This window comes from Cheilinus undulatus, linkage group 2, assembly GCF_018320785.1.
Source record: "Cheilinus undulatus linkage group 2, ASM1832078v1, whole genome shotgun sequence".
NCBI lineage: Eukaryota > Metazoa > Chordata > Actinopteri > Labriformes > Labridae > Cheilinus > Cheilinus undulatus.
In genome coordinates this window covers 40,648,883-40,663,093 of record NC_054866.1, presented here as the reverse complement: position 1 = coordinate 40,663,093, position 14,211 = coordinate 40,648,883, and the positions used below count along the sequence as shown (strand labels likewise).

General features: G+C 39.1%; 1 protein-coding gene across 1 annotated transcript in view; it reads right to left on the bottom strand.

Moving 5' to 3' along the window:
- The window catches only part of b3glcta (beta 3-glucosyltransferase a), a 134,211-nt gene that overhangs the window by 62,692 nt on the left and 57,308 nt on the right, over window positions 1–14,211 (bottom strand). Inside the window, exon 4 of the mRNA XM_041812761.1 lies at window positions 6,068–6,177. Within this exon, the coding sequence (XP_041668695.1) occupies window positions 6,068–6,177 (110 nt within the window). The remainder of the gene's footprint in view (window positions 1–6,067; window positions 6,178–14,211) is intronic.

Genomic DNA, 14,211 nt, shown 5'->3' with positions numbered 1-14,211 from the left:
TAAACACAATTGAAGGAGGTCTGAGTACTTTCAAAATGCACTATTTTTAAAAACATTTTGGCACTAAGGCTAAGCACTGTACTGAGAACCCTTGATGGTGAAGTGCAACCTCACCCACCCACATCAGTCAAGAGCCCTTACCTGGATGGTAGAAAAGCAAAAAGCATAACCAAAACAGGCAATGATCAAAAAGTTAAGAAAAGAGAAACCCAAAAAGGACACTGCATAGTGAATGGACAAATGATCACTTTGTGTTACCAAATTTTTAAGTTGAATGACAAAAGCATGAAACTATAAATGTTTAACTTTAATTTCTTGTGTTTTGTTGTTGATGGTTATTGTATTTTTTTTTCATTTTATTCAACTTGTCTCCTTTTTGGCTTTCAACCTGCATAAGAAAGTTGTCACTTCTTGGTGAAATCATCTTTTTCCCTGATTGAATAAAAGTTTAATAAAAACACAAATTTAAAATCTCTGCAGCCTCAGTAAAAGAACAGACTGTGCTCTCTGGTAACAGCCGGAGCTAAAAGTATTTTCTGTCTGATTGTAAGAGCCTAACTCATTTTCATCAAAAGTTCCTCTGGTCGAACATTTCTGTGAAAGCTTTCAAAATGGATTTCCTCTTTTAAAAGACACTAATTTAAAACCATAACATGGCTTTGGCTGTGTAAGTGCATGCTACAGACAGAGATCTGAAATGCAAACAGGACATGATGTCCTATTCATAAATTCAGTCTAATCTGATCAACTCTGAGCTCCACTAGAGTGGCTTCATCTCAAATCATGACCAATCACATCTTCTGGCTTTAAATGATGTCACCATTCATAACAGGAAACATGACACAGTCTCTCCAAATGGAGGCTTATTGACCCACTGGATGTCCACAATAATAAAAGGAAGATTGGTCTTATTTTAAACTTCTCCTTGCTTAAATAAAGGGTTGGATGCCAGAACTGTTAGAGGGAAAAAGAAGCAAAAAATGGAGACTTACAGCCCAATTTTGGGCTACTTTAAACCCATTACAGCTGCACTACGCAGAGACAACTCCCCACAGTCATTTATACATATTTTCCTCCAGAGCACAGAAATGTCTCATGTTTTAGAAAACGTGGCAACCAACTTCATATAATCATCTGCAAAAGTATCTGAACAACTGACAGTAGGGGCGACCTTTTCTAGAAGGATATTTGATGGTTAACTAAAAGAGTCTCATTTAACTACCAATGTCAAACATCTGCTAATGACAACGGATGACTCCATTCCAGCCATATGGGGGTGTTCAGTGACTAATAATACATAAATTTGCCTGTTGTCTCCAAATAAATTATGACTCATAGCATATCTTTTTATGAATATAAACTTAACAATACATATTAATGCATCCTGAAACTAACTCATGTACTTTTAATCAGTCTGCTTAGTGTGTGTATGAATTAATCAGCCCAATAATCCCACTTTTCAAAGCCACTGGAGCATCTCAGCCAGCCTTTACATCTTTTTAGTTTCTTATTAGCACACAATGTCAGGAGAGAAAAATAAAAAACGTGTGAAAGCATTTTGAAAAAGTTTAGAGGATTTAAATAAGGTCAAATATGAGCTGTGTTGACAGATTTTGTCACAACACTCCACAGTAAGTATCACCGCCTGCAACTTAAACCAGGTAAGTAGACTAAAGACTTCCAGATTAGAGACCTCTGTATTTTATAGGGGCAATTGTGATATCAGAGACATCCTTGATTGACAGGCATCAGCTGATCAGTAAACAAGATTTCTGCAAAGTAATGTCAGTTGAATAAAAATATGTAAGGAGAAATAAGTGATCACATAAATATTCATCCCCTTCAAGTCAGTATTAGTAGATTCACCTTTGGCTGCAATCACAGCTCTGAGTCTGTGTGGCAAGGTCTCAGTCAGGCTTGGACATCTGGACACTGCAATTCTACTCCACTCCTCAGGTTGTACAGGGTTTGGCATGAACAGCCCCTTTCAAGTCCAGCCAATTCTCTACTGGATCGAGGTGTGGGCTTTGACTCGGCTGCACCAAAACATTTACCTAGTTTTCTCTAAACCATTTCTGTGTATCTTTCACTGAATGCTTCTGCTCATTGTCTTGCTGGAAAATAAATCTTCTACCAAGCTGTAGTTCTCTTGCAGACTGAAAGAGATTGTCCTCCAGAATTTTTCATTCATTTTACCCTCTACCTTTACAAGTGTTCCAGGGACCGGCCAGCTGCTGAGAAGCATCCCCACAGTATGATGCTGCCAGTACTGTGCTTTACAGTGGGGATGGTGTGTTTGTGGTGATCACTAGATCACTAGTCTCCTTCTTTCACAGTCACTGTTTGTAAGGACGGCCTGATCTAGGCACATTTACACATGTGCCATATTCCTTCCATTTCTTGATGATGGATTTAACTGAACTCAGGGGGCTGTTCAGTACATTGGACATTTTTTAATCCATCCCTGACTTATACTTCTCAATAACCTATTCTCCAAGCTGGAGTGTTCTTTTGTCCTCATGGTGTAATGGTAGCCAAGAATACTGATTAACCAGTGACTGGATCTCCCAGACACAGCTGTCTTTATACTACAATCACTTCAGACACATTCACTGCACTCAGGTGATCCCCACTTCACTAATCACTAATAGTGAGACTACCAGCACCAACTGGCTGGACCTTTGTTAAAATAGGTCAGTCACTTTTAAAGGGCACAAACATTTATGCAATCACCTATTTCATATTGCATATTTTTGTTTGGCATTACTTTGTAGTCATCTGCTCTCGCTATGACATTAAAGAGGATTTTAAAAAAAAAGCCAAATTATATTAACCGTGACTGATTAATAAAATAAATAAAAGGGTAAAACATCCAAGGGAGTGAATACTTTTTACAGGCACTGTACCTAATGCAGAGAAGAGGATTTTTTTCTGGGCCGATGAAGTCACCTGTTGGACAAACACCAGTTTGTTTTCATGGTCAAAGATGAAAGAAGATGTGGGCAGTAGGAGTGGGAGTCTTCAGGTCAGTGACATGCAGGGGAGGAACAACTGTCAACAATCTAGAAACGCCTCGTCACACAGATCATTTGAAAAACAGACAATTTCTATAAAGTAATGAAAAAAATTAGCATTGCAACTGCCTGTAGAGTGAATTGTTATTTCAGACATTATCAGTGATAGTGCCTCCAGTATTCACAATCCATACATCTTCAGTGAGCAGTGATTCTACATTTACTGTTTAACTAAAGTGAACTATTGACCCTACATTTCACACAACTCTAGAGAGATTTGTTGAACATGAGTACGGACAACATTTTGATGTGTAAATCTATGTTTTTTCTTTCTATAACATGGTGAAGAAATGCTAATATGAAATACTGATCTTAGGTCCCAGAAGAAAACAGCCTTTAGAGTATTTCTGAATATCTGTGTAATAAACAGTAATCATAATATTCATCCGCACCAACACATGCTTTCAAATGATCATCTCTTCTCATTAAATATTAACCAAAAAAGAGGCAAAAAGAGGGATGATTCAGAGAGGAGTGATGTATATGTGAACATCAAAGATGTCCAAATTTCCTAACCAGACTAAGTTTTTAGAGCGCACATGATCTGCTGTCACAAGGAGCTGAAACTGTTGCATATTTCAAAGATAAACTTTCATATTGTGGACTTTAATGAGTTTCTGAGGCTGAATCTAGAGGGTAGCATGAATAATTCTCTACACCATCATTCAATATTTAAAATGATGAGGATCGAGTAATAGTGCAACAAATGACAAACACTTTAAAATACTGTTTTCTGTGTACTGGAGTCATGTTTTGACAATATTAAAGAATGTAAACATTTGGGTAGGGCTGCCAAAATAATCTGTTAATTTGTATAATAAATTACCCCCAAAATAATGTTTAAAAAATTATAACAAATTATGTAATGCATCATGTCACTCTTCTTACAACTGTCCACAGTCACTTTGTAAAAGTGATGAAAAAACAGACCAAATATTTTTTTACCCTTTTGTTGTTTAAGAAATCAACACAATTAAGAACTGATCATTAACAAAGCCAGCCTTGATCTCCTCCGCCTGTGTGCCTCTACTGAGCTAAAATGAAAACCTTTTTTTAATGTAAATGATCAGTTGAACAATGTATATAGTTTCAATTAACAGACATATGTAGTTTTAGTCAAAACAAGCACCAAGTAATCTGTTGCCCCATTAAAAGCAATTTTCTTTATATATCATGCTAACAGTTTCAGATCTCCGTCCATCTCTTCACAATAGTAATCTTTTTTAATCTCAAAAAAAAAAAAAAAAAAAGGTCAAGTTGTCTGCTAAGAATTGTGGTGTTTATCTAACAATCATAATTACTAAATTAGCTTAATTTGGCATCTTTCAGTTTAGAACCATTGCAAAAATCAAATCCATACTAACAGCAAGACATAGGCTGTGTACGAAACCCCCACTATATAGTGAGCAGCATATAGTGGAATCAACTGCAAAACACAAAAATTATTTCAGACTCTACTAGGGCCGCGGGCGATGATGTCATCATCATCTCACAATCAAAATGTTTAGCAACAACGGCTCATAGATTTCCATGACAACAGCTGAGGATGGAAATTAACAGTAGAATCTGACTGAAAACTGATCCTACACGTAATGTATTTTCTCACAAATAAAATACAAATAGATAAAAAAGTTTTGTGATTTTAGTGGCAAAATAGTATATAATTTGTGTGTATTGTCACTTATTTTTGCATAAAGATGATGGTCTCATAATCATCATGGGGGAAATAAAGTTACTCCATTTTGAACCCTTAACATTTTCTTACAGATTATATATTTATATACACAGACAAATAAAGCATAAAAAATGTTTTAATATGTGTCTCTGTGCTCCTCTTGTTGGTCATGTTTGATAGCACCAACCTTGATGCATGATGGTACATATCATTTGGCTAGTGACCATGGGTTGCTAACTACTTTTCACAATGCATTGTGGGATAGAATAAGTGCACTATAAAGTGAATAACAGTACTCACTCAGAATTTGGACACCACTACAAAATGACATACTCACTATATAATGAATAGGGAGTGATTTCAGACATAGCCATAGTAAAATTTTAATCCACTCCCTTATTTTTTCCTGGTTAGATTACTCTAATTCTCTCTTCTTTGGCATCATTCATTCCTCTGTTTCACCTCTTTAGTCTTTAGTACGTTAATTTCCTGTTTGGTATCGTTTTCTGTCAAGGCAGCTGCTGCTCTGCGTCTCTGTGGCATAGTGAGACAGTTTTCACTTCAACAGGAAATCCTGTTACGTTTTGATCATGTGGCACGAGACATAATCACACCCTGACTTTGTAAAAATGTTCATTCTAAATTCAGATTGATTTTGGGGCTTTTATGCCTTTAGTTAGACAGGAAAGAGGGCAGAGTCAGAGTCAGGGAGAGAGAAAGGGACTGACATGTAGGAAAGGAGCCACAGGCCAGACTTGAACCTTTACTGTCTGTTTCAAGGACAATAGCATCGTACAAGAAGAGCATGGACATAACCACTAGGCCTTGACATCGTATTTTAAGGTTTCAAGGAAATCTATGGTCATTCTAAAACAATCAAAAAAACTAAGCTCGTGTTAGCTCATGCAGGACACGGTTGTCAAATGCCCAGCCGTGACCAGCTGATGGCCAGCTGATCCTAAATATCACCTCCCAGCTCTTACAGCCAATCACAGCTCTTTCTTGAAAAAGAGTGGTGTTTTCAAATATGTAATAATTCTCACTAATCACTACCTGGAAAGTCAGAGTATGCTGCTTAAATAACCCAGGGAGCATTTTTTGAGCAGAGCCTTCTCCAACAAGTGAAATTTTACAACCATTTTGCAATAAAATGGTAAAATGTATCAGGAAAGTGCTCCTAACTGAAGAATTAGGCATAAAAAAATACAATAAAAAGTAGCAAATACCTCTGAGCACAAAGTACAATGAATTAATCTTTTTATAGTAAATAACCAAGGAACAGAACATGTATATGAGTGAAATGTTTCTATAGTCTTACCTCTGAGAGACCTTGTGCCTGCTTCAGTAAATCAGCTCTCCGTCTCTCTGCCTGTCTCTCATGGAAGGAGTTGCTTTGACTCTGGAGGACGAACACTATCTCCCGCAGGTCTGCAGGAAGACACAAAGGACAGAGCCGTGAGTGTGCTTGCAAAGGGATCATAGCAATCGATGACCTTCTGAGAGCAGGATGAGATTAGAGACACAGTCAGAATAACTGAGCTGTTTTTTTCTGCTAATCTCCATTATTGGCCTGGTGATAATAATCAGCACATAAAGAGCTTAATATGCTTGGGGAGAGAGTATGTAAATGTCAAAGCCCAGACTGTGTTACTTAATAAAAGATTAGCAGCCAGAGGAGTCGATCTCCAAGGTAACATAACACCAGAGAGGTTGACACAGCCCAGCTGTCCACTTCTGCCTCATCTGCACTGTCAGTAAAACTCTGTAATGTTACTGCACATTAAGGCCAAGGTTAAAATGGAGCCACTGGCTTCAAAATGTCAGAGTAGAAACAGATAATGTCACCACTTTCATGCTGACATGTCTAGATTAAACTGCCACCTCCAGGGCCAAGAAATAAAGCCGACAGGGGAATGGCTTGGAGATGCAAATCACAGAGTGTCCACTTGAGGCTGAATCATAACAACTCAATCTTCATTAGGCCCTGTGTATAGAGTTCAAATTAGAGCAGAAATAAATGTCTAAAGAAAGCGTCACATATTTGGTTTATTAAGGTCATCCTGCTACTGGATTTTCTAGACTTGGATACAAAAATCTAATGATATAAACATTTGTTCTGACACCAACAAAATTAAAAATATAGACAACACCAATCAAAACAGTCAAAATCGAATAGAGCTAACCTGCACTGTTACTACAAGAAGCTATCAGTGCTATCAGTTCATCATTGTTTACATCAGTGCAAAGAGCATTGTGGAAGCAAGGCAGAATTCATTAACTGGGGCTACGGTGGCTAGTAGTGGTAGGTGGCTGAATTACAGTAAAAAGCAGAATATTTGACTGGAATTCTTGGCATGAACTGAACTTAAAGACTTAGGTTAACTGACTAGCATCTCTGCTGTTGACTATCAAGGGATCCAACTTTAATCTTGGATAGCTAATAAGGCACACCCTTCTAATATCTTATTCAAAATCTTTAATTAATAAAATAACACAGAATATCTTAAAAAGTTGATTTTTGTCTTCTATTCATCACACTCAAAGTAAACATTTTTTGCTCTAATGTTGATGATTAGAGCTTACAGCTCACAAAAATCCCAAAAATATTAGAACATCACAAAACATCAATTTAAAAGAGTTTTTTTTAATGCAGAAAAGGCAACCTAATGGAAAATTATGCTCATTTATGCACTCAGTAATTGGTTGGAGCTTCTCTTCCAGAAATGACTGTATCTATGTGACATGGCACGGAGCCAATCAGTCCGTGACACTGCTGGGGTGTTATGAAGCCCAGGTTGCTCTGATAGTAGCCTTCAGCTCATCTCTGTTGTTCAGTCTGGTGTCTCTCATCTTCTTCTTGACATTTCCACAGAGATTCTCTTTCTGTTCAAGTCAGACTAGGTGGCTAATCAAACACAGCGATACTGTGGTCAGCAAACCAGTTTCTGGTATTTTTGGCTTCACTGTGGGCAGGGGCCAAGTCATGCTGGAAAAGGAAATCAGTGTCTCCATAAAGATTTTCAGCTGATGGAAGCATGACGTGCTCTAAAGTGACTAAAGTAGACGGCTGACAGCATTGACTCTGGACTTGATAAAACAAAGTGGACCAACAGCAACAAATGACATGACACCTAAAACCATCACGGAGTGGAAAACTGTAAACACCGGACTTCAAGGGCCTTGTATTCTGTGCCTCTCTTATCTTCCTCCAGGCTCTGGGACCTGGATTTCCAAATGAAGTTTGAAATTTGCCTTCATCTTCTACTGCAATTCTTAAGTTGTAAAAGGAGCAATATTTATTTCTGACCTGAAATGTGTACCAAAATAGCAGTTTAATATTTTTGTTGCAGCATAGATATATTCCAAACATTATGCAAACAACAAGTGTCCTTTTCTGTTTGAACAGTTAACAAAAATTCTACCTTTAGTATTTTTCTACATTTTTCTAAATCAAAATGAGAATGACATAAAAATGATCATTCCCTTCAATATAAAAATTCACATTAACTATGCAATACGAGTCAAACATTTGCAATTTCATTATTTTTTTCAAAATCATTCCGTCCTGGTTTAATCTATTAAATATTGTGGTGGTTGAAATATGGAATTAGTTATGCCAGTTAAAAATTAATTAGATGAGGAACTTTAAAAAGAATCGCACATTAAATCACAATTGTTGAAAAAATAATCCCAACAAGATTATTTTCCTAAACTGTTCAGCCCTACTTTTGACCACTGAGCAACAGTCCCGGAGTGGCTCTCCACTAGGAACAAAACACTTGTAGTCCATCTCCTGGACCTGTCTGTGTGGTGGCTCTTGATCCACTGACTCCAGTCTCAGTCCACTCCTTTTGAAGCTCCCATAAATACTTGAATCTGCTTTGTTTGACAATCCTCTGAAGGCTGAGCTCATTTCTGTTTCTTGTGCTCCTTTTCTTAACACACTTTTCTCCTCCAGTCAACTTTCCATGAATACGCTTTGATACAGCCTCTGAGAACAGTCTGCTCTTCAAGCAGTGACCTTCTGTGCTTAACCTCCCAGTGGAGGGTGACAGTGATTGTCTTCTGGACGTTTGTAAAGTCAGCCATGTTCCCCATGATTGTGGTTGTGTGTACTGAACCAGAGCGGGAGTACAACGGCTCATAACTGCCAAGAAACTGGACTTTTCCACAATACTCTGTTATTCTGAAACAGTGGATTTTGATTAAAACAAAAATACCTTTAAAATGTATCACTTATAAGTGATGCATCTAGAATACATGTAAGCTTAACCTTTTGAATTTAATTACAGGTAAATTATTTCATGATATTCTAATTTTTCAAGATGTACATTTATGTTGCCATTGAACTCTTTTGCATGCAGTAGCTTTGGTAAATAAATGACTGAATGTCTTACATTTTTGTAAAGTGTTTGCACTTTTCAGTATTATTGAGAGTTTTTGGAATGAAGACAGTATCATTTTTACATTGGCATTATAACCTTGTGTCTGTATGAATATTTCTTATCTACAAAAAATTTTTCCCAGGATGTAAATAACAAATTGCATCGTACCTCAAAGTTCTGTACAACTGGGTGAGATCGGATGGTCGGTGCAGCTGGCTCTCAGCTAACCGCCCCCCTGTTGTGTTTGTGTTGTTTTGGAGGATTTTTAAGGTAAAAATGGACAGAAAGTGTTAAGTCTCTGTTTGGTTTATGGCTTTCACTCGACTTCTTTTGGTCATTAAAAATCCAGTATAATTTCAGCAATATTTCCACCTCAAAGCAGGTATGCTGTGCTTGTTAGCTCAATTGCTATTTAACATATATTGATTTATTTTGTATTGACCTCTGCAAAGGATTATTGTTGGCTTTTCTCTGCAGAGATCTGACCAGTTTTAACAAAAAAAAAAAAAATGCTTATTTTAATTTGCAAGCTGACCCCTAGTAGAAATTTTGTAGCAGACAGAATCTCATTCAATGAGGAACACCGGTGTTAACTAGATCTTTTAACATGTAATAGACTAGCCAAGTTTTGATAACACATTCATTAACTCCTTAATTCTCTCCAGCATCCCTCTAATCTAAACATAGTGAATTCTGAATCTCAAACACCAGCATGATGGCTTCCAGTATGCTGGACCTGATGCTTCAGGTAGTTGAAAACTCAGACGGTGACATGACAATGACCAGGTCCTTCATTTGTGCTGTCTGCGCTCTAGATACCACCTCTGCCATTGAACCGGTTTGCTGCAGTTATTCTTCATGTGAAATCCATTTACAGGGCAGCAATAGTGGCACAGCTCAGTGAAGAATGACACTGGCTGCACAAACAAGTCCACATAACCCCCCGTGGCTCTCATGACCAGCACAATCAACACAAGACCAGAGGACCAGAGGGGGAGGAGAGTAAAAAAAAAAAATACTTGTCATTTTGTCTTTGCCTCTTTACAATTACATTTGACATCCCCTCGGTTCTGTAAGCTGCCCCTCACATCAAAATGAAGTCTGCAGCACCTGGCTGCAGCCACAAAAAAAACATTTATTCAAGGATTCAGAGCCAAAAGGAAAGAACCAATATGAAGGTGGGATGTTACAGGAAAAACAGGAAAAAAATGTCATTTTTCCCAGCTATGACAGGCAGCTGAGACATTTTACAGTAATGAGATGTGCAGGACATTCAGTGGATATTTTCCTCCTAATTTGAGCTGAAACAGGCCTGGTGCCAAATAATTTGCACTTGCTTTAGACACTTTAATTAGCTACTCAAGTATTTGCGGGGAAATACAGTCATAAAGGGGTATACCATGTCATAAATCATGATTACCAGGAGGTGTTTTCCCCACGAAGCTCTGCTGACTCAGTGTATTTTTGTGTTTCAAATCATAAATAAGTACGAGCCACTGCTGACAGGTCTATAATCTTCCCATTGGAGCAGTTGTGCAAAAGCAGTACAGCAAAAAGAGAGCCAGGCGAGTGCTGACAATGGCAGGATTAGATGGATTGCTTCCTCCTCGATTACACGACTTGAACTTTTTCCCCCTGGGTTCAGATATTAGCAGAAGGGTCAGGGGTAGATGTGAATCTTGAGTACAGTATCCATGTCAGGTCTATTTAATTAAGTGTAGGTGGTTGTCGCTCTTTTTGGCTCATAGCATAGATCCAATTGATTGAGGAGGGCTAGTGAGAAGGGATTTACTTACTAAATCTCAGCGTGTCCACCTCCCGGCAGATCTAACCTCCGCTGAGAGCTGAGCTTAGAGTATGAATACCACCACGCCACCTCCAAATGTCCTTCTGCTGAGTTTGCTAAATGAACGTGCGTGTGCGTGCATTTGGTTTCACATAAAGCAGTGTGTCTTAAGGCCCCAGGTGAGCTAACAGCCTCCTGATACTGCTCGGTACAGCAATAAAAACAGCTGCATGAGATGAACAGCACAATCAGATAAGCAGTTTGCCAATCCCTCATTGTGTAGATAATGTGTACCCTGTGTCAAAGCAGAGGAGAATGAGGGGTAAAAAAAGAAACTAATTAAGACTGAATTCACTGGCCTCGGCACTGCGCTAATGGGTTTCGATTAATCATCAAACAACGGGGAGAAAGGGGGAAAAGGAAAAGTCCTGTTATAGTGCCCTTCTTCACCTCTATCATGTCTTATGTCCTTCTCCTTTCAGGCAAGAATTCCCCTTTGTGCTCTCACGGGACATTAATGGTAGCCAAGACCAAATCCCAATCAATGAATCTACATGTACCTCATCAGAGGAAGAGTTAAAACTACTACAACAATGCCAAAGTACCACAGAGCTTTGTTATTTGTTAGGTAATCCAACAGGGACTTCAAATAAAACATGTTTAAGCTTTGAATCGATCTTAGTGTTGCAGAAAATTGATGTTTGTGCAGCTCTTGACACCTCTAGTGGGTGCCAAAGACCTCAGATGCTCTGAGGTTTTCAAAATTTTTGCAAATTTTAGCTACCTACACTGGAATTTAAAATAATACCTTTAGAACATCATGAATACACCAAGGAGATACGCCCACTTCCTCCTCCCTACTGTCAGCCACATCATCATTCAGTCTGTGCTGCTTTATCAGCCATAGCCATAGCCATTCAAGGCTGACTTAACTCAAGCTACCAGAGTGTGAAACAACAATATTTGGCCATGTAAAAAGTCACAAGTTATCAAACTGCATGGTTTGTATGCAATCTTGGGTAACATCACCACATTACCCACAATCCTAAAGTGTCACAGCGATGTCTCTGATTGGTGGATCCTGCCTTTAGCCAAAAAAATCCATGTTCTGTCCATTTGACCTTGGAGATGTAATAGTATTGTTAATGTGCAGTTTGCATACCAGCAGCACATCAGTGTGGAAGATGCCATCATCTTCCACACTCACAAGGCCCTGTCACTCTTAGAGAGGCAGGGAAGTGCTGTAATAGTCATGTTCTTTGACTTCTCCAGTGCTTTCAATACCATCCAGCCCTGACTCCCGAGGGACAAGCCGCTGGATATGCAGCTACATCCCGACATCACAGCTTGGATCCTGGCCGCAGTTTGTCCAAGTTGACAGCTGTGTCTCTGAGGTGGAGAGGAGCAACACCGGAGCACCCCAGAAGTTTTTCAGTGACTTTTCCATTGTTGGATGCATCAGTGACAATGATGAGGCGGGGTACAGAGAACTGATGGAGAGCTTCGTCACTTGGTGTGAGAGTAACCACTTGAATCTCAACATCAGCAAAACCAAGGAGGTGGACTACAGGAGGAACAGGAGCCCCCCTGCCCCTGTCATCATCCAGGGGGTGAAAGTGGAGAGAGTGGAGTCATACAAGTACCTTGGGGTCTACATAAACAATAAACTGGACTGAACCCATAACGCTGATGCCCTCTTCAGAAAACGACAGAGCAGGGTGTTCTTCCTGAGGAGACTCAGGTCATTCGGTGAAGATCTTCTACCAGTCTGTGGTGGCCAGTGCACTCTTCTTTGTGGTGAGCAGGTGGGGTGGCCTCAAGACTGGTGAGATCAACAGGCTCAACAAACTAGCGAGGAAGGCCCGCTCTGTGTTGGGCCTAGAACTTGACACTCTGGAGACTGAAAGAGAGGAGGGTAAAGGACAAAATCACATCCATCTTGACTAACCCCTCTCACCCTCTCCACAACGAGCTGTGGTAGATGGGTGGCTCATTCAGCCATTGCCTCATCCCACCCAGATGTAAAACTGAGCGCTTCAGACGCTCCTGCCATCAGACTGTACAACAGCATGGCAGCCACAGTGTGTCTACACTGAACAATAACATCCTCCATCCTTGAAACTTCTCCATCTCACACTGGATGCACTATGCCATGATATGATTATTGTTGTTTTGGTCATTTAAACTGGTACTCTATTCTAAATTCACAGTACACTTGCTGACTTGATCATGGATGACACATTTTCTGAAAGGTGGAGGGGGGGGGATTTTTCTGATTCTTGGGGGGATTGTGGATGGACCAGGGACACATATTTTTGTTAGAAAAGCCTGAAAAAGTGTATTTTGCATAATATGTGACCTTCAACTGGGCTGAGATCACCAAAATGTTATTGAACTGAAGTATCACAGCATCCTTTGGAAAAACTCAACAATCTTAATCTACGCTTGTGCTTCTTATAAAAAGCTTTTAGAAGAAGAACAAGTTTTTTTTAGTCCCTCCGAACCTCCAAATTTCATCATAACTTGTATATCTGACCAAGGTTGACTCGGCATATCTCTTTGTCTGCTTTTACACATTATGTTCAGTAAATTCTTCCACTTTCTTTTCTGCTGAGCAGCTATATCCTTGCAAAATTTGATGAAAAATTTTTTTTTAAAAGTTTTTTGCTTTCTTTCTTTTTTTTGGTAAATGTCCAACTCAGGATGAAACTTTGCCTTTAAAATGTAAACTTATTTCTGGTCTACATGCTGTAAATGTTGTTAGCCATGACACTGCAGAAAAGCCCCTGAGGATGACTTTATAGACATCACCAAACTTCCTGCTGTTGGTCTTGTTTATTTTTGTAGCTCATACAGAAGCACTACCATTAAACTGAGATAGCTCTTGTACCGGTTTAAACTCCTTTAACTGTAGCACTTTTAATGTTTGCTCAGACCTGCTGTTTTCACAGTTGTCACAGAGACTATTAGTGCCAGCAGTAGTTTCTCATCTTGTATTATTAGCAGTTCTCCCAGAGGTGAAAGGATGCAATCAATTTATCTATTTAATGGCAGGGCAAAGATGTGAGGCAGCACCCTGGTGCCAAAGATGGCAGAAAGTGCTTTTTTCAGCGGTTAAGTGAAATTATCCAAGGATGCCTTTTGGCTCATAATGATAGATCTCAAATGAAGGAGATTGAAAGTTCCTGGGGAGATGAAGGCAAAGACCGGGTCACCTCGGAGCAGATGATTTTATTTTTGTCTGGCTGATGGAACGACTAGAAAGCATGAGACTGGTGTTCGTTTATCTCT